This window comes from Mobula hypostoma, chromosome 13 (assembly GCF_963921235.1).
Source record: "Mobula hypostoma chromosome 13, sMobHyp1.1, whole genome shotgun sequence".
NCBI classification, from domain to species: Eukaryota; Metazoa; Chordata; class Chondrichthyes; order Myliobatiformes; family Myliobatidae; genus Mobula; species Mobula hypostoma.
The window spans coordinates 27,348,034-27,369,837 of NC_086109.1; the positions used below are offsets into that span (position 1 = coordinate 27,348,034).

Sequence of the window (21,804 nt, forward strand, 5' to 3'; positions counted from 1 at the left end):
CCAAGACGTATACCTACCTGTTGAAGTGCAGTGAGATGTTCGAGTTTTAAAAAAAGCAGAAAACAAATGAATTCACAGGTTCAATAAACAGTGAGAACCAGGTGATAATAATCAGAAATAAAAAAGAACAGCAGGAATGGTTGACTACATTGGAAAGACAGACATGTTCGATTGCACAAGAGATAACCGGATAATGAGTGAATTGAGCAGTATTTTGAAGCAAACAAAATAACCAGTGCAAAACGAGTGCCAGCTTTGCTGAGTGCATTAGGTGGAACAACATAGCTGCTTAGAAATTTGACTGCTCCAAACAAACAAGTCTAGATGAGCTTTGCTGATATCGTGAAAAGTAATGCAGGAATATTTAGAACCAAAACCGTTATTGATTGCAGAAAGCTTTAGGTTTCATAAATGGAATCAAAAGGAAGGGGAGCTCATATCAGCATACGTGGCCGAATTGAAGAGATACTCTGAGCATTGTCAGTTCAATGATGGGCTTAATGCTGCACTGTTTAATGTTTAGTTTGTGGAATCTTACAAGAAAGCATGTAAAAACTGTTCCTAACTGAAGCACAACGCACATCTAAAAGAACAGTTGAAATAGTTATATCAATGGAAACAGCAGACAGAGACACAATTGAGTTGCAGTCAGGAATGAAAGTGAGCATGAAAACATTGCAATGTCTAAACAGAAACCTGCCTGTCTGAACAAATTCTGTTTCCTTTGTGCCAGGGCTCACATCCAGGTCAATGCAGGTGTAATGCCCTGGTTCACATTTTTACTGTTATGCTGTAGATATTTCATTTAACAATTCTCTAAGAGCAGTCTGTTCTGCTTTCAGCCTGTTTGGGTTATTGTTGAAGATAAGGGATGATGATGAATATGTGGAACTAAGGATGGTGGAACTAAGGGGGGAGGTTTTATTGGTGAGGGTCATTAATGTTGGTCTTGGGTTTTTTTTTCAGCAGGAGATGGAGAGAATAGATCGTAGGATTCGACCTGGTGCGGGACCGTGATTCGACGAAGCCAGGTGCCGAGATCGATTGAGGATCAGTAAACATTGGTGAAACACTGAGCTCCAACTTGTGCAATTGTTTAATTAGAATGGGTCCATTTCTTTTTGTTTGTTTTTTTTTACTTACCCTTTAGTTAAGATTCATAAATATAATTCCTTTAGTCGTATGCAGTGTATACTCTCTGTAATTTTGTGGCACAAGTTAGCAAATTACACAGCATCCACACAAACCTGGGTTTGAGGTGGAAGAGCCGTCTCAATCTCAAGGGTCTGGCAGAATCAGAGAGTGTCTTCCCTAGACATATGCAGCCATGGATCCCAGTGGGTTTCACAGATTTAAAGGCAAAACTTGCAGAAAATGAATCAAAGTAGGACACACAGAAAAGAGCATGTTGGGCAGACGAAAATAAATGGATTGCACAGAGAAAAGAAAAAGATAAAATGTCAAGTTGCAGTTTCATAAAGAGCACTAATCTGCATGCTGTTGATGAAAAATCTGATAGTGATCAGAATGACACTGGACTGAGTAGTCTTGAGATCGATTATGTGAAAACTAACATTAGACAAGAAATATGGCTTGCAGCAGAAGTGAATGGCAAATTAAATAAAATGAGATCGGACACTGGCTCGGCTGTTTCAGTCATTCAACAAAATGAGTTTGAACTGTATTTCAAAGATACTGAACTGAAGCCTGCAGATATCCAACAGAGAACTTATACTAGAGAAAAGATAACTCTTGTGGGAATGACATTCGTAACAGTGGGATACAACAACCAACAAGCTAACAAGAGGACCAGCATTGTGGGGATGTGATTGGCTGAGACAACTATAACTAGATTGGAGATCCGCCCACCATTTGCATATCACATCCCCTGCAATAGAGTAAACTGAAAATGAATTAAGAAAGGTTGTGGATGATACCACAGCTGTGTTCAAAAATGGCATTGTAAAACTCAAACATATCAATTTTCATAGTATTAAATGAACACTCCAAATCCAAGTTTTACAAGGCCTTTCTGGTTCTTTATACCATCCATGATAGAGCAGCCAGTGAGCTATATCATATGGAGGTTAAGTGGAGCCCATGGGCAACTTCAGAGGTCTCAGAAGCCAAGAATAATGGGTCTGTCAGGGTTTGTGGTTATTTTAAGGTCTTGATCAACCCAGCACTGGAAGTAGTTCAATGGCCTGCTCAGGATAGAGAATATATTTGCAAACCTTTCTGGAGGGAAACTCTTCAACAACATTAACTTAGCTGAGGCCCACTTACAGATGGAAATGGAAGAGTCCAAAGTGTTTCTCAATATAAACACTCACAATGAGCTTTATTGTTAATAACAAGCTTATTTTTGGAATAGCTTCTGCACATTCACTTTGGCATAAAGCTACGGACCAAGTCTTGTAAGGCTGCCCGGGCACTCAGTGTTACAATAATGGATGACATCATTGTTACTGGAAAGGATGACAAGAAACATCTCCAAAATCTCAAGACAGTGTTAAAAGAATTAAAAAATTATGGGCTTGTATTATGATGCAGCAAGTGTAAACTCTTTAAACCAAGCATCACTTACTGCAGTCACACCATTGATGCACAAGTATTACACAACTGTGCTGGGAAAATTCAAGCAGTGGTGGATGCCCCATTTGTGTCAAAATTGTGGTCCTTTTTAGGATTTGTCAACTGGTTTCTGCCAAATATGGCTACTGTGCCCAATCCTTTGAACTCATTATTATAGATCAGGAAGAAATAGAAATGGACAAAGCAGAGTAGGGTGGCTTTCAAAAAGGTAAAGGAAATGGTGACATCAGACACTGTACTCACACATTATAATCTGCAGTGAAGCTTGCTTGTGATGCCTGTATAGGTGCAGTTATGCCACATGTTATAAGTGACAGAAGTGAATGCCGCATAGATTTTGCATCACATTCCCTTACTGCTACAGAGAAAAAATATGCACAGGTTGACAGAGTTTGGCTTGGGGTGTGAAGTCTTTCAACCAGCACTTGTATGGCAGAGAGTTTACTCTCATTATCGATCGTCAACCACTGGTGTCCATTTTCAATGCACAGAAGCGTGTTTCACTCACAGCAGCAGCATGAATGCAGAGATGGACTCTGTTTCTTGGAGGACACAATTAAAAATGGAATTCAGGATTACAACTATTCATGGAAATCCTGATGGATTGTCCTGTTTACCTTTGGAAAAAATAATACCTGAAGAATTTACAAAAGAGGACACTCCTTTTGATATATTCTCCCTAACACAATCAAAAGTTTCCATATTACAGCAGAGATGATCCAAAGGGAAACCAGACTGGACCCACATTGTCTCTGGTCTACAGGTCCACCCCAAAATGGCTGAAATGTGCAGCAGAAATCCCAGTTTTACCAATGTTGGGGTGAACTTATCCTTGACAGGGTTGCCTTATGTGGGTGTTGCGAATTGTTGCACCATCCAAGCTGAGAGCTATGGTGTTAGAGGAGCTACAAGCCAGTCATCTAGATGTGGTCAAAATGAAATTGTTGACTCAAAGCTTTATCCGGTGGATTTGGATAGATCAGAAGATCAAGCAGCTTGCCATGCACTGTTTGGGGTGCCAGCACATCAAGAAGAAAGGTATCCAGAGCTATCAGAACCACTTCCTGCAGTTCCGGAGTCAACTCCTTCAACTACCATGGAAGAGGTATCAGAACCCGAATTGTTCCACAACCACAAGTCTCACCTGTCAAGCAGAATGACTTGCCTGTTCAGCAAAGACTCTATCCTACAAGAGTAAGAAATCCCCCACACTGATTAAATCTATAGGCCCGAATGGGACATTTAAAATTTACAATACTGTGCATCTACTATATATATATAAAGAAAGAAAGAGAGAGAGAGAGAGAGGGAGAGGAGTGTGTGTGTGTGTGTGTGTGTGTATCTATATACAAATGTTTGTGAGTGTGTATATATGACTAGAGAGCAATAAACACATATTTGAGTTGAGATGCATTCCATATTGAGTTGGAGTTTATAGCTAAGCAGGGAGGAGTGTGGTTTATTCAATATTTCAGTAATATTGTAAATGTATTGTTTGATTAATCATTCTTAGTTGTTTACATAATTCATTACGGATTATGTGAATGGCATACGTTGTCACGACTCCACGTCATAGGTACGTGCCTCACTAAAAGTAAAAACGAAAGTAATGTACAAACAATCTGGATTCCATTGTTTTTCCTTCAATTAATTTTATGTTTTGGAGTTACAATACATAACACTGTTCTTTACCCGTCATCCAGCAAGTTGTCCCTTTCCAACTATCCATTCTATTCTTGTTTAAAATGTACTATTGAATTTATTTCTGCCAATACATTTCAGGTGGATAAAGTAAATGCATAAAATAAAACACCCTGCTCCCTCATTTGCCAATTATTTTCAATCTGGGACTAATGCTTTCCAGTCTCTGTGTTAGTGGAAACTGGTTCCCTTTATCTGCACCATCAAAACGTTTCAAGGTTCTGCATACTTATAATAAATCTTTCTTTCCTTTGTTCACCTTTGGAGCAGGTGTGGCCAGGTGTCCTACTGTAACTCCAAAACTGGAAACCATCCAATCAGGCCATACTATTGGGAAAAAGCAGGACAAATCCCAGGCCAATCAGTCTAGTCACATAGCAAAGTGATGGAAGTTGTGGATTAAGTTAGCAAATTCCTTGCTATTCACCAACATCATGTTCACTGATGCTTTACTTGGCTCCAGTTATCTCATTCTAACCGCAGTCCAGGCATAGAGATGAGTTTAAAGTGGCTGCTCTTGTCAGGCCTGCACTTAACGAAGTGCACTGTCTCCTAAATTAGAACTTGCAAAAGTCTCCTTCATGTAATGTTCAATAACTTAACCATTACCAAATACACTACCACCAATGCCCACGTTAATGTTGCCATTACAATTGCTGTGTATTCCTTGGAATGCTGTTCACAGTGTCAAAAACTTTTCACCATCCACAAGGGATAAATCAATTATATTATGGGAACTAATCCCTTGAGTGCAACTCCATCAATACCAAAGAAGGACTCAATTTGGGACAAAGCAGCCAGTTTGATTAACTTCCTAAACATCACACTAAATATTCACTCCCTTCACTGCAGTCTTGTTACATCAGTCCTATGTACCATTTACAAAATGCATCACAGCAGTTCACCAATGCTCCTTCAAGCGTGACTCACACCTCCACACCCATTCTAGGCACTTTCCCCTGTCTCACAGTACATGATACACTTCTCCTTAGCACCTCCTTCCTCAATACTATCCAGGGATGTAAACAGCCCTTCAAGGTGAGGCAAAGGTTCACATGCGCTCCTTCCACCTTGTCTACTGCATTCATTGATCCATATGTGGCAATGACAATCTGCAATGACTATCCCAAGGACAAAGTCGCAGACCCTTTCAGCTTCTTTTCCCATTCCCATGCTGACCTGCCCAATTTTCACCTTCTCCACTGCCCGATGGTGCCCATTGCAATCCAGAGAAATAAGACTTATATTCCACCTGGGTGGTCTACAACTCAGTGGCATTAATAGCGAGTTTTCCGATTTTAGATAACCCCTTTCTTTACCACCCGAAATTTGCTCCCTCCCCTTCTAATTTTCCTCCAGCATTCCCACATTTGAACCCTTTTCCAGACACATCCCAGCTCCCCTTCACCCATCTTCACCCTCCTTGTTCTGTCCATCCACGTCACCCTTCTCTACTTTGCTTCACTATTTACCTCTTCCCTAATGGTTCCCATTCTCACCTCCTTTACTCATCAGCATCCAACACTGGCAGTGCTTTGTGTTCCCACTTATCTTCCTCCAGCAACTGGCCTTCCATCTTCACACTCCCCTCCCTCCACATTCCGCCATCTGTTTATATTCTTCCTCCATTCTTTCTCTTTGCCTCCATCTACTGCTCATCTGTCACTGTCTTTGAACTCCACCCCTACTGATCGCCCCTGTTATGTTACACCCTCCTCAGCCCACCAGGTGTCTCCGAAGCTTTTTCTCACTGTTCCCTTCTGCTCTTTATACTGCCCAACCCACCTCTCCACTCTCGGCCTGATGCAGGGTTTTGACCTGAAACGTTGATAATTCCTTTCCTCCTACAGGTGCTGCTTGACCCACTGAAATTTTCCAGCAGTATCTCCTCAGTCCTCTGCTTCCAATATGAAGATGGACAACAGCAAATGCATGGGAAAAGTATCAGCTACAAGTAACACACTACCACAAAGTTACAAAATTCGACTTTCTCTATCTAATAGCACGATGGGAAAACCTTAATCTCGGGATACAGCATTCAAGGTGGAAAGTCCATCTTCACTTTCTCAAGTGCAATTACTGATGGACAATAGATGGTTATTTCCCCCGAAGCTGCCATCTCCCATAAATGAAAAAAAATTCTCCAAAAATAAGTTATCAGAATAAATAATCTACCATTCTCTAATTGATAACATCGTGTTCATTAACTTTGCAATGGACTATTGTTATAATTTACAAACAAAATCAAATATAAGAATAATAAGAAAAAATCTCGAAATAATTCCAACTAACAAGAAGCCAAAGCACTTTGCAGTAGTAAAATGGAATTTATTTCTAGACATCATGCCTCAGTGGAACAAGTATTTTAAATGTACACATGCTTTCTTTTCTTTACAAGTCATAATTCAATATATTGATTATTTATTTTAGTTTTCATTGTTGTTCAAGTATAGAAAGTACTAAAGATTTTGAATGACATCTTGTTTTCTTGTTTGGATATTGTGTGATTTAAACAGAATGAGGTTTTTTTTCTGTGACTTAGAGGCATTTTATGAAATTAATTACAAGGAGCTTTGTCACTGTTGGAACAGCAACAGTCTCACCTCCTGAAATTAGAAGTCTGTTCAAAGGAACTTATACAAACTTAACCCCTAGATATTACTTTCCTCGTGTTTATATATTATTTCAATAACTGCAATTTGATCATTTCAGGAAAATTATTTGACAGCCAAACATAAAAATTGACTCTCCAACATCACTCAATCTGTTCCTTTCACTGGCTCACAGTCATGCCTGTTAGTGCATTCTTATGACATGATTAAGGCAGGCAACCCCTGATCACTATGGCTTAGAAAATTCATCAAGGAGAACAAAATTCTAAGGAACCATTCCATGAAAATTTATTTCCAATGACTATAAGTACTCACAGTTCCTGAATGGACATACTTCTTCTTCTTTATTTTCTTTTTTGGATTTATTACCTAGAAAAAAAACAAAACCTAACGGGGTCAATAATGCTTTAGAGAAGATCCTTTCAGATAAGTCTGTGTTATAAATGTCATATTTCTTATGTGTGGTTTACAAGGATAGCTCAAGTTGCATTTAGTCTTTTAATTGAGTTAATAGTTAACACGCTTTTCAAGATGAAGGTAATGGATTATGGATTGATCAGATGTAATCAGTACCAAGCACCCATCTGCTCATTCAGTATGCTGGGTAGGCCAAGAATACGAAGTAGAAAAGATTTTGAATGACGTCTTGTTTTCTTGTTTGGATATGATGTGATTTAAACAGAATGAATTTTGATTTCTCTGTGACCTAGAGGTATTTTATGAAAATAATTTCAGGGAGCTGTATCACTGTTGGAACAACAGTCTCTCTCCCTGAAGTGCCTTTGAAGGTGTTATCTGGCACCATCACAGCAAGGGGCGCCACGATAGCATAATGGTTAGCACGGCGCTATTACACCTCTGGATGTCGGATATCAGAGTTCAATTCCAACGTGAGGAGCTTGTATGATCTCCCCATGGAATACATGGGTTTTCTCTGGGTGCTCTGGTTTCCTCCCACAGTCCAAAGACCTACCAGTTGGTCATTGTAAATTGTCCCGTGATTAAACTAGGGGCAGGAGATGGTGGGAGACACAGTTCGAAGGGCTGAGAGAGCCTAGTCTGCAATGTAGCTAAATAAATAATGAAAATAAAGGATCACAGTTGATACAGGCTTAATTCACAATAATGCTTTCAAATTTCTTGAGCAACTGGCCTCTTACACATATTCTGGGCTGAATTTCCAAAGATGCACATCCAATCTAATTGTGCTAACAGATGACAGGAGGCAAGGAAAATATCTCTTACCCTTCGTCAGATCTTCACCTTTCTACTGATGGAAAATAGAGCTTATTATGTCCTTTTTTAAAGAAGTCCTAATGTTTCTGCAAATCCTCATGAGTTGGGATGGAACCAGTGCATTGAAGGATCTATCATCCACCCTCACCCAGGCAGATTCAGGTTAATGGTAATTATTGCAAGATTAGATGATTTATTATATCTTACTGGTTTAGAACGAGTGAAGAGTGCATCACAATTATACAGAGGATAAATTATAGGCACTTGAGATGAAAGAAGTAAATTATGAGATGATTGGTTTTGGAACACAACTTGGTGATCAATATTGGTCTGTTCTCTACTGTCATTCATTTTTACATTTCCCAAAGTTACCGCACATTTCCATGACCCTTTCTTTTCTAACTCACTTTTTTTTGCATTCTGTGGCAGAATAATTATGAAGACAGTATTTTTTCATTATATACAAGGAAAATATGCTGTGATGAACATAAATTGAATTTTCTGTTTTGATGCAGTATATGCTTCTTTGATATGTAATCGAGGAGCAAAATTCTCAAGCACAACATTTAGGTTTAAACATGTGATTTTAGTGCACCAATTTGATTTATGGCTCATTCACTTGCAGGATTTTGCCTGTGAGGTTTTGCATAAGACTCAGAAAATTTAAAGCGTTATTGGAAATAAAGTATTTTAATAAAACCTTAAACTGTAGAAAAAATATATATACAAATAAAGCACATACAGTACATGTGAGGGTATGAAGCCTTAGCTGCCATTAATAAATTAAATCATTTTGCAATGCCATGCTGGTGATTGAGCTGGTGAAATCATGTAAGAAACTATGTAGTATGGGAGCAAAATAAGAATAAGGAGGAACATGTTTGGCCTCATCTGTGTCGGGGAAATGGTACCACTACAGGTGCTGTCTGGAAATAAGGACAATGGGAAAATACATCTGATTGATGAGCAGATCAGGCTCTAAACTTGATTTGCTCAGTTGTCACTGTGAAGAAACGGATTGCTGAAGGAAACATTCACAGGAGTATTTTTTGCAGCCCCACAACACTCCACTGAGCCCTTAATTGTTTTCCTGGACAACAGTCATCACCTTCATCATTACGTTCCATGCCCTACCAGGTGGGCAACCGTGGTCTCCATGACCCTAACTGTTCTACACAGCAATTTGCTATGGCCTTCTTCTGGGCAGTGTGTTTACAAGTTGGGTGACCCCAGCCATTATCAATACTCTTCGAGATTGTCTGCCTGGTGTCAGTGGTTGTATAACCAGGACTTGTGATATGCACCAACTGTTCATACGACCATCCACTACCTGCTCCCATGGCTTAATATAACCCCAATCGGGGGCTAAGCAGGTGCTACACTTTGCCCAAGGGTGACCTGCAGGCTAGCAGAGGAAAGGAGCACCTTACACCTCCTATGGTAGAGATGCATCTCCAAATCACCATCCAGAGGTTTGGTACAATATCAACAAAGACTGGGTTTTCCTTCTTCGGGAATGCACCAATAGCGTGGCATTAATCATATGCCTGAAAGTGGTCCGTAATGGGGTTGGCATGGGTAAAGACACACCCAACCCTGAGACACCAGGCAAGGTAATTTGATTCCAAACTGTTGCTTTATTGACCATTACCGAAGGTTTCTCTGGTGCTTCTCACTCCTTCTTCTCTCTCTTCCCCTTTTCCCAACCATGTTTCCTCTCTCCCTTCTCCCTTCCCACTCTCAGTCCAGAATAGAAAGACATATCAGAATCAGGTTTTTCATCACTCACAGATGTCATGAAATTTATTTTTTTTTGTGGTTGAAGTGCAGTGCAACACATAAAATTACTACAGTACTGTGCAAAAGCCTGAGGTACCCTCGCACACACTCTCTCTCTCTCTCTCTCTCTCTCTGCCCAACTGCACCCCTGTGAGCAATTAACCTACTAACCTGTTTGTCTTTGTGTGGCGCGTGGCCAAGTGGTTAGGGCGTTGTACTTGCGATCTGAAGGGTGTGGGTTCAAGCCTCAGCCGAGGCAGTGTGTGTGTATTCTTGAGCAAGGCAATTAACCACACAATGCTCCAGTCTACCCAGCTGAAAATGGGTACTGGCAAAAATGCTGGGGGTTAACCTTGTGATAGACTGGCGTCCTATCCGGGGGGGGGGGGAGGGGGAGTCTCATACTCTCAGTCGCTTCACGCCATGGAAACCGGCATAAGCACCGGCCTGATGGGCCACAAGGCTCGTGACAGATTTTAATTTTTAAAATTTTAATCTGTTTGTCTTTAGAATGTGGGAGGATATCAGAGCAGCCCAAGGAAACCCATGTGGCTGTGGAAAGATTATAGAAATCCCTTCCAGACAGCAGTGGAAATTGAACCTGGGTTTCTGGTGCTGTAATAGCATTACGCTATCTGCTATGCAACTGTATAATATCCACTGCTGCTGTAATTGTTGATTAATGCTGCATAAATAATGGGCAATCACATAATGGCTGTATAAAATCAGTCTTAAAATACAATTATCCTAATCATTAAAAATAATTTAAGATACCTAATTACAGAAACAAAAGCAGTTCATAAACACAAGAGATGTCCCAAAATAATCTGCAGTAAATCCAAATGGGCATCTATAAGCAATTTGACACGTGCTCTGATTTACGCTGTCCCATGAACTTATTTAATAACAATCCTGTTTTGCACTTGCACAGCAGATTTAGATGAAGAACGTATCTGGTTCAGCCTCCAGCTGTAAAAACGCTTAGTGAAATCTTGTTATAAGCCTAAAACTACATCCTCTCTCCTCATTTGCCTGAATATTATATTCTGAAATCACTTTCACTGATCCGTCTACATTTCCTGAACTAAATGACACACATGGTTGTTCTTAGCACATTCTGGTGTACCTTACCCTTAGTTAAGACAAGTGCTGATTTGTATTTAATACGTGGTCCTTCCCTTCGTAGCAAATGGATATGGTATGCCTACGAACATTTATCCTGACCGTGAAAGATAATGGGCAACAGCTTTGTTTCATTGACTGTAGATTTGAAACCAATTCTGTTTATAACTACCCCTATGGTGTTCAATTATAAGATTTCACTGCCTATAAAATTAGACCAATAGTACAGGGCCGCATTGGTCAATAACACTGTCATTAGTTGCCTTAAGACTCGATTTTACTACTTATATGTCTGAGATTAAAAATGAAATAAATTTGTCAATATTTGCTGCAGGTAATCAAATAAGGGAAAATTTAATTATTCTACAAACTTGATCAGTGTCTTGAAGGCAAAAGCGGGGCAGTAAGGAAGCACATGATAAAGAGCTGCAAAGTAATTTCATATTGTTTTGTTGGTGTCTGTCTGCAAGATCAAAGTTCCATACTGCGATATAAATGCATTCATAAGCAGTTTATGAAAATGACACATTTTAGGGTGAGAGTTGGGCCGAATCCTTGGGGAGGAAGACATACACTGGTGGGAGATGGTGGTAGTGAGTTCATTGTGAGTTGTGCGGATCCAGACTGAAATCAGGAGAAGGCAGCTGAAGAATAAATGGTAAGTACTGGACTTACCACAGTGGAATCACACACTGCTGCTGTGCTATGTAGACCCTATTTTACCAGGAGTGCTCAGAGATGATCACACCAGGGAAACTGTGACCCTTTGGACCTCTACTTATAGGTTTGTCCACAACAGCCAAAAGGGGAAATGCATGGGGACGGCAACATTTTGATGTTCATCTGATGTGGAAATCAGATTAGACATGTAAGTGCAACACATGCCAAGCAGCACAAGGCGAGGTAGCAATGAATGTGCTGGTAATGGCCATTATTAAGATTCACTCCTAATACTAACAATCATGAAGCATTGAATGAAATAGCTCCATGCAATTTAATTGTTGTCAGAGTCTTCACATAACATATGCTAGTACCAAATGTTCATCTGCTACAAGGTTTCTATGAGACCTTTGATAAAGTACTGCATAGAAAGCAAAAGTACCAGGCCAAGGCATGCAGAGTGAATAAACAGCAAATGGCTGGCTGGCTAACTAACTGATAGAAAGTGGTGTACAGCGCTAAGGGCTTGAAACTAAATGGAGCCGAAAATGGATTTGACCAGGTTCCGAGTTGGGGACTATATCTTTTCACTTTTCATATCAACAATTTAGTATTTCTAATGAAAAGGGCAACTTCTAAATTTTCAGATGGCATCAAATTGTGAGAGACAGTTAACAACAAGGTGGGCTGTAAATGACTGCATGCAGGCTTTGGGCCAGCATGGAAGCATAGTGGTTAGCACAACATTTTACAGTACGGGTGACCGTGGTTCAACTCCTGCCGCTGCCTTTAAGGCATTCTCCTTGTGACTGCGTGGGTTTCCTCCCACAGTCCAAAGACGTACCAGCTGATTGGTTAGTTGGTCATTGTAAATTGTCGCGATTGGGCTAGGATTAAATTGGGGGATTGCTGGACGGCGTGTTCCACACTGTACCTCAATAAATAGATAAATAAATAAATGTAGACTTTGATAAACCTGCAGAATAAGCAGATAACTGGCACAAGTATTCCATCACAGGTAAATGTGTTTGATCATTTGCAGCACAGTAAAGTAAGTTACCCACTTCTTGAAATAAACAGGTATCTAGATGGTGTACAGGTACAATGCAAGAGGGAATACAAGCACATAATCACAAAATGGCTTCAAACAGGTCAATAAAGCCATAATATTTCCAGAGGTGAAAAGCAAAGAGGTTATGCTAAACCTGAAATAATTAATGCACAATTCGTAGTCACAGAGGAACACGCCCTTTGACCCACTCCATCTGTGCAATGGTCAATTGTAATGAACACTAATCTCACATTAATCTCATTCATTCTCATTATTCCAGCTTCTGTCATTCACTTCCACACTGGAGGCACAAATAGTGGCCTGGTAACCTAGCAACCCACACCATCTTTGGGATGTGAGAGGAAACAGGGGCAATCCCATGTGGTCACAGGGAGAACTTGCAAACTCCATGCAAAGGGCACCTGAGGGTCAGGGCTGAACTTAGGTCTGAGCCAGTGGTTTCACTACCTTGCCCACTGTGCCACTCGTAGAGCTGCTGTATTATGTGCTGCAATAAACAGGGGGCACTGAGAGAAAATAAAATAAAATTACAGGACTACACCAGAAATACTCTACCATGAGGGGTAATGAAGGATAATTTTAAATTTTAAAGAAAGGCTTTAAAATTATGAAAACCTTTGACATGTTGATGCAGAGGATATCCTTCCACCGATGGGAAGAGCAGAATTAGAGGCTATTGAATTAATTAATCAGCTTAACATACTGTAAAAGAGAAGATTTAAAGACACATCTCTACCGAGACTACAGTGAGAATACGGAATTCACTATTGTGGAGAGTGGAGCAAGAAATCATAGTGATGTATTTTAGGGGGCATATGATACAGATGAGAATAGAATGTTATATTAAAAACATTAGATGAGAAAGTGTGACAAGAGACACAGGTGGGGTATCAATGCAGGCCTGAATTGGCTGGGCTTTATTACTGTCTAATCTGCATACATAATTCTATTGTGAAATAAGTCATTGAAGTACAAAGAGAAAGGATAGTATTTTTTAATTTGAATTTTCTCTCAGAATTCTGCCAGGATGTAATGACTACATAGTGAATGATTAGACTGTATGTTGCATAGGTTAAATTTTAAATAGAATATTTAAAACGAACTTGCACAGTGAGAATTGCACTAAACTGTGACACAATGATGTCTTAAATACACTGTTGAAATCACCTCAGTTGCATGAAAGCCTTCTTTTCCTTATTGGGCATTTAATACCTCAATGCACCTTAGAATTTGTGGCCTGTGTTTTGACAGTAATAGGTCACTAAAGCAAAATTCATCTTTGTTATTCAAAGAAATTCTTGGTCTGTCACATTTTGATGTTTGCAGATGAAATTAGTTCTACCAATACATCTCTGCTTTTGCCAATTTGCCTGGTGTTGTCAGGAAGAAAAAAATAACATGACATGAAGTAACACTGATGGCAAAGCAGTAACAGAGAAAAAAATTGATTATCAAGATCAAAGGGAGAAAAATGCTTATTGAATCACCTTATCTTTTGATTGATGGTAAAGCTTAAAAAGCAAGTGGGAAAAAATGAACATTTTAGTGTGTTCACTAAAGGCTCAGCAATGCACATTACAGATGTCAACTAAAATAATTTTTAGTAGAACCATATGGATTTTTATTTATTTGTGCGATATGGGTCCTCTTAACAAAGTCAGCATTCATTTACCTTCCCTAACTACCCACAAGAAGTTCATGGCAAAACACCAAAACTACTCAAACCTTTGCAGTCTTTCTGGTGAAAGCTCTCCTACAGTACTGTTGGACAATTTTCTAGGAATTATACTTTGTGTTTACAAAAGATCTGCAATAATACAGATTTATAATAATGATTTTCAGTTCTCTTATATTTACATGTTGCATGATCCACAACCTAAATAAAGACTGCAGAAGGCATTCAAAATGTATCGATGCAAATATATGAAACTGAGAAATAATTGTTATGATCAAATGTGTGTATTAAAAAAACTGCAGATGTAGGATATCTGAAAATAAAACAGAAAATGCTGCAAACATTCAGCAGGTCGGGCGGCATCTGTGGAAAGAAAGACAGTGTTAATATTTCAGATTAAAGGTCCTATATCAGAAGTGGGATAGCGACAAAACTTGTTCATTTTATGTTTGTAGAGAAAGTAAGGGAGAGGTTGACAGGGCAAAGGGAAGATCTCTAATAGTGAGAAGCCAGAGTTGTCATGCAGATTAAATAAGGAGGGCATTTGGTCAAAGGGTTGATGGGAGGAGGCAGGTAAAAGGAGAAAGAATGGAGCAATAGCAATGAGATGTGGCCACTTAGACTTGGAGAATAAGTAATGTGAAAAGATACAAAAAGCAGCTTTGTAGGAAAAAGAACATAAAACTAAGACAATATTTCGAAAGATGAGTTACAGCAAAAAAAGGTCAGTTTCAATAATAATTTATAACTTCAGGTGACTGGCTTTATGTCTGAAAATATGAATTACCTGAAGTTGTATACTTCTACCTTGAGCTTGGAAGGCTGCAACATACCCATCGGAAGATGAAGTGCTTGTCTTCAAGTATACTTTAGGCAATAATATAACCATGCAAATGGATAGGTCAGAAGGGAGGTAGGATAAGAACTAAGAAGTCAGGGTACAACGTACTCTGAGTTGCCCCTGCAGACTGAATGCAAATGCTCCTCTGGAATTTATAAACGGCAGTGATAGAAAGTCATCAAGATCTTTCAAATATCCAGGAGGTCAATTTGATTTATCTATGATGACACTAGACAAGCATAATACTGGAAAAGAGCAATGCAACTAATGAGAGAAAGGAGAATTCCAGTGAGGATGAAATGGGATGGAAGAGGTGTTTATCTGTGCTGGAGGACCATTGGTTTTATGTTAATGGCCGGGATTGGAATTATTCAAAGATATTACCAAAGAATTGAAAAGTGGATGAGAGGCAAGTGAGAGGATAGAAGTCACCCACACCAAAAGGTGTTAAAACACTAAGAAGGCATTGTCTGAAGTTGTGGAGTGGGTGGAGAAATCAAAGAGGAAAATTTGATGGCATGTAGTAACTAAGCAAGGACTAATCTCCTGAGCCAGATTTAATTCAATAGAGATAGAGGATTATTTTATGATTTTTTCCCTCAAATTCCCCAGGGTTTGATGGCACTGCTATATAGTCAAATTGTTTTGGAAAAGAACAGGTTTTGTAGCTGTATGGAACTGGATGGATGAGCCAGAGAGTCCTTTGCTGTCCTTCATTGCCCATGGGTTTTGAACACAGCAGGACTGCAGTGAGGAAGGTAATACACAAGATTTGGAGGACAAAAATGGCAGCCATTTACTCTATTAAAGGGAAGTAGTAAAGCCTTATATGAGAAAACAATTCTTTCCTGCTATTGCTAATGATGACATTGGGTTTATCATGGAATCCTGTTTGAGACTTGTTTAGCAAATAAATACAAACGCTCTCAAAGTCAAAGTCATGTCTATCCACACTCTCAGGCAGCTTGCCTCAGGATCCCTGCAGCCTGTCACTGCTGATGTAAATCATATATGACACTTTTCTGTTTACACTTGCACTGTGAAAGTCAGGAAACCATCCATCAACAAAGTGGGGAACCTTTCATTTTCGATAAATGTAACCTTTGCATGGCAGCTGGAGGGGCTATGGGTGCATTACATGGCTTCCAAAAGTGCAGGCATTCGTAGAAGGTGATTATACCATTGTATACACATTCCAGACAACTTTCTACCACGTGCAAAAAAAAACACTTCTGGAAGAACTCAGCAGGTAGAGAAGCACAGGTGGGGATGAGAAGATGGTTGATGGTTTGGGATACAACATCTTTGCTCTCTTTCTAACATCTGCCTTTTGCACAAGGAGGATGTAGTCTTTGTGCACTATTCTTCAGATTCCTGTGGGAATCCCCTTTCTCCCCTGGGAGGATGCTGCTAACCCTCTCCCACTCTACTAATTTTGACATTGCACAGGTGCTAGTGTATTATGGTTAACACTTTAGATTAAGCTAGATTAGGTCTGAGATTAAATCTGTGCGAAAAATAACTACCGACATTAGAGCTTACATACTCACTCTTTCTGAAACCGTTTAAGTGGTATGTGAGGGAAACTTAGAGAACTGTTTAGCACTTGTGCAAATTATGTTTTCAAATTTCATAAGGCTACTTGAAACCACATCAGGAAGAAATTTAACCCCAGAGTAATGCTGCAGACAAATTTCTAAAACCACAATTTTTCAATCTAAGAATTTTCAAAAAAGTAAAAAAAACTGAATTTAAAACACAGAGGTGAAGACAACCTGTATTTGAGGATAGTCATGTTTCAGGTAACATTTTGAATGCACAGACATGTAATGATACGGAGCATTTTGACTACTAAACAAGCGAAAGTTTAAATGGAAAAAGGGTTGCAAAGCAGCAAGGTTTAAAGGCTCATGCCATTAAGAATATAATTGCTTATTCACTGCATTTGTGCATTGGTATTTTTCTCTATTGTTGACATTTTTAATTATGTTGATGGATAATCATGGTGAGTTTTCCTGAAAGCGTTTAAGGAAATGGCATTCACCTTAAATTGATTGAGTGACCCAGTCTTGCTACTTTTGACAAGTCCCATTGGAGTCGCTGCCTGTGTTATTAAAACAACCTCATTAATATACAGGAATACACAGTTGACTATTGGTTTTTAAAGAAATCAAAACACATTTAATTCTCAATCTTAGTCACTTTACCTGGGTACATTCAACTTTAAACAAGGCATCGTATGATTACAAAACATTTTTGAACTTTATAAGTGTTAAGTTGCTGTGTTGCAAAATTCTCAGTTATTTTTGTTGCATTTGCCTGTAGATCGTGTTCTTTCTGATTATGGCTACAGTTACTACTACACAACCAAGAATATTTTGATCAAAAGACATTTGACGTTGGTAGTCAAGTCTTTTAACTCTAGTCCAACAATTTATATCTACTGGCCTGGAAAAGGTTGCTAAGAAACATGAAGAACACAGTAGCAAGGGGCGATGGGGCTGAAGAAACAAAAAGAAATTACATACAGAGGGATAGAAACACACATAAATAAACAAATCTAATGTTACATTAGAATCAACTAACAATTAACAAAAGCTGCACACAGCAAAGTAAGAAGATGTTGATAAAAAGCACATTATATTACTGTTATATAGATTTTTTAATTAAAAGTGAAATGGATGTCAGTCCTTCTGCACTAGTGTCTCTTGAAACCCTGAAAGGAATTCTTATTTAAAAATCTACTCAGGCTTTGAATGTGCCTGAAATCTGGAAAATGAACATCATTTACCAAGTTATTATCATGCCCATACTGTGTCTGATATTAACTTTTTGTTAAGTACCTAAACCTTTTGTTTAGCAGAGGAGCTGAGAGATTTCCAAAATAAAACATAGTTTACTATTAAGAATTTGGCTACATATCCAGATAAAGGCATTGTTAACAGTTACAAAGGTTTCATACTGTTTTACCATACTTTTTTCTGGAGTTAGGTATTTCACAATGGTTTGCACAATAAAAAGCTAATAAATGAGATCCTGGCCTGGTAACTGAGACATTTAACCACCGTATCTAATGGTCCCTGATGAAGTGGAGACTGTGGAATAGGTGATATTGAATATCCTTACCCTGATTTCAATCTTGAGGTACCCCGATCATGTCTTATGAGGGGTTACAGCTGAAAACAGTTAGTATTATAATGAAAGTAGTCATCCTCAGAAAATAAATAATATAAATTGCTACCTTGCCAGTGGCTCTCTCAATATTGTCTCCCATTCATACTCCAAATATGGGGGGGCGGGGGTGAGGAAGGAATTTAAATTAACAAAACTAGAGCTTACATTGTGCGAAGTCACACTTTTTAACAATGGCTTCGTCTACAGATCTAGATAATTTCTGGGAGTGCCTAGTCTCAAGCATTCTAGTATCTTATAGAGAGCTGTTGGGCATTGCTAGGAATCTTAATTTGTTACCTTGCGAGTGACTGTCTCAGAATCATCTCCTATTCATTCTCGAAAATATGGGAGATTAGGAAGGAATTTTAAATTAACGAGAATAGAGTTTACATTGTGCAAAGTAACACTTTTAAACAATGGCTTCATTTACAGATCTAGATAGCCTCTGGAAGTGTCTAGTCTCATACACTGTAGTATCTTGCAGAGAAATGAAGGTGCCCTGCTAAAATTCTTGGAGAGATACTCATCAATTTCTTCCAAGAGAACCACAACCTTGTTGAGGTTTGCAGTCTGGCGTCCCTCAATGAGTTGGAGAGCTATGCTGGCTGGAGTCAGGGATTTGTGCTTTGGCTCTTGGTAGGGCCACCCATGCCAAACAGGTCAAAGAGCAGAGGCCAAAGTATGAGTGATCCACCGATCATCCATGTTCGGGGGTTCAGCTTAGGGTTAGCAACTGGTCAAACTAAACTGCTACGGAATCAGCAATGAAGAATTCGTCTACATCGGTATGCAACGGTATTCCTGAGTCTCTACCTGGGACTTGCATGACTGACAGTAAACCAAGAGGAAGCTATGACATAATGAGGAAGCTGTGAACACTGTCAAAGATAGAGGATCTTCATTACTGCACTAAGTGGCAGCGCCATAATGGGCAAAAAAAAAAAAATCCATCTCTATATCTTGCAATGGTAATAAGTATAACCTCAATGGGGATGAAATTCATTTGGAATGACAGCACTCAGCAGATAATTGTAAACTTCCTTGGAAAAGAAACTGTAAACTTCCTTGGTAGACTTCCTTGGAAAATAAATTTGGACAGGGTGCAAAGTAAGATGCTAATTTGTTATTATCAACCAATTCTAGATTTACCTGCCAAAATGGATGGATGCCTTGTGAGCCAAAATCTAATCTAAGACTATCACTCAAAAATAACATCACCTCACTGTAATTGAAAATACTTTAATACTTACATAGTGATAAGTATGTTTCAAAGAAACATAAGATCAGAAGGGAATGACAGAGTGAAGAGAATTTACCTTGAGTCATGGATCTGACACAAAGGAGCTGTCAACAATCATTCTCCCTGACTATGTTTGGGTACGTTGGAAAATTTGGGCACAGCAGCTTTAGAGTATTGGGCAGTTATTTGAGAAGAAAGCTCAGTTTTCTTTGTACAGACAAATGTACAAGTCATCAGGCATATCCATTTTTTTCTTTATAAGCAAATACAAAGTTTGCTGTCAACCTTACTACAGGGCTCTTTCATGACACTTCTATAAGCATCACATCCAAGTCTTCAAATACTTTATTCTGCTAAATTAAGAAAGATAGTCCACTTTTTTGGGGACAAAGGTATTCATTATTTATTATTATGTATATATATGTCAACTGAATTAAATGAAACCAATCAAAACAGTATTTCTGCAAACACAAGGAAATCTGCAGATGCTGGAAATTCAGGCAACACACACAAAATGCTGGTGGAACGCAGCAGGCCAGACAGCATCCATAGGAAGAAGCACAGTTGGCGTTTCGGGCTGAGACCCTTCGTCAGGCACTTGTCAGAAATACATAGGGAAATTTCAATTCCAGGCCACAGAGAGGTACTACAGTCACATTCCATGATCACACTGTGATCTAAGAAGTCAAAAAGAGGTGCAAGTCAACTCCCATGGAGAAAAGATGGCTTAAAAGAGAATGACTACTGAACCAGGGAAATTATAGACCTGATTTCATGCTGATCGTTCTGCAAGATGTTCGCAAATTGATAGAGGAAAATAAGATGAAGGTACATCTATGGTGCACAGTAGTGGTGGACATCCAGACAGGAATTGGATTAACTTATGAACCATTCTGTCATTGGAATATGGGAAGAAACCCTGTGTATCTTTTGGCAGCACACACAGTTCCACTGTCAGTTAAGTGCATCCACTGAGGTGAAGGGCACTTATAAAAGGGGACATTGTAGCCTGAGCTGAAAACATGATCGTTTCCATCAGAAATTGTTTCTTCATATCACCAGTGTTTCAAACCAAAAAAAAATTATAATGCCATAACTTCAGCAGACTTTTAGTCCACTAACCAACCAAAAGTTGCAACAAAATATGCATAGGCAAAGGCTCAGATTAGTGCCAACTTTTGTTGTAAATCTTACTATCGGGCTCTCTACTAATGCTTCCACGTACAGCTCAAATGGAGATCTTAACTGAGCAGTAGTAACTGAGAATTATGCCAGTGCAAGGACTTGAAAATGCTAAATGACATTTTCAATTCCTGTTTTAATATAAGCTAGAAATCTGCAGGTACTCAAGGCATGAGGAACAGACTGATTATTCCATGCATAAGTATATTGAGGTAATACAAAGGTAATAAACAGAATGCAGAAACTAGTATTAGAATTACAGAGAAAGTGCAGTGCAGGTAGACATATAAAGTGCATGGGCTGTTGCAAGATTGATTGAAAGACCAAGCGTTCACCTTTAAGAGATTTATTCAAGAGTCTTATAACAGCAAGGAAGAAATTGTCCTTGATTCTAGTGATACAAGTTCTCAATTTTTGTATCTTCTGCCTGATCGGGCATGGGGGGCATTGGAGGTAATAATGAGAGAATAACCAAGGTATGAGGGGTCCTTGATTATGTTAGCTGTTTTCCCAAGTTAGTGGGAAGCGTAGACAGACTCAGAGGAGGGACGGTTGGTTTTCATGATGGACAACTGTGTGCATTCCTCTGCAATTACTTGCAGTCTTGAAGAAGATACCAGGAAGAATAAATGACATTAGAACATTTAGAATAATGTAGACCAATTCAAGCATTTAACTTAATGTTCATTGCTAACTACAGTATGTTTGCAGGGGCTTGTAATGTTTATATTTTTAATCTGCTCTGTCTTCAAGTCTGTGCCTCTCAGTGTGGATTAGCCAGGTCAAAGCTAAGAAACGGGACAAAATGACTGAAGGAATTTACTTGTCATTGGGTAAAAGAGGTGGGTTATAATCCAGACTACAATTTCAATCCAAGAGCTAAAGCCTTTCAGCAAGATGTTCTTTGTTCTAAAC

At 39.0% G+C, this 21,804-nt stretch overlaps 1 protein-coding gene across 5 annotated transcripts in view; it reads right to left on the reverse strand.

Moving 5' to 3' along the window:
• Positions 1 to 21,804, reverse strand: part of LOC134355512 (copine-8-like) — a 674,862-nt gene that overhangs the window by 165,505 nt on the left and 487,553 nt on the right. For 2 of the 5 annotated variants that reach the window (XR_010020101.1, XM_063065493.1), the window contains 2 exons: positions 17,338 to 17,397; positions 7,224 to 7,277 (listed from right to left, as the gene is read on the reverse strand). The exons of 1 other annotated variant lie outside the window; for it this stretch is intronic. Coding sequence is in view for 2 of the 4 variants with exons in the window: in XM_063065493.1 (XP_062921563.1) it covers positions 7,224 to 7,277; positions 17,338 to 17,397 (114 nt within the window). In the remaining 2 variants the exon portion in view is untranslated. The remainder of the gene's footprint in view (positions 1 to 7,223; positions 7,278 to 17,337; positions 17,398 to 21,804) is intronic. 2 more of the 5 variants (XM_063065494.1, XM_063065497.1) reach the window with 1 other exon arrangement.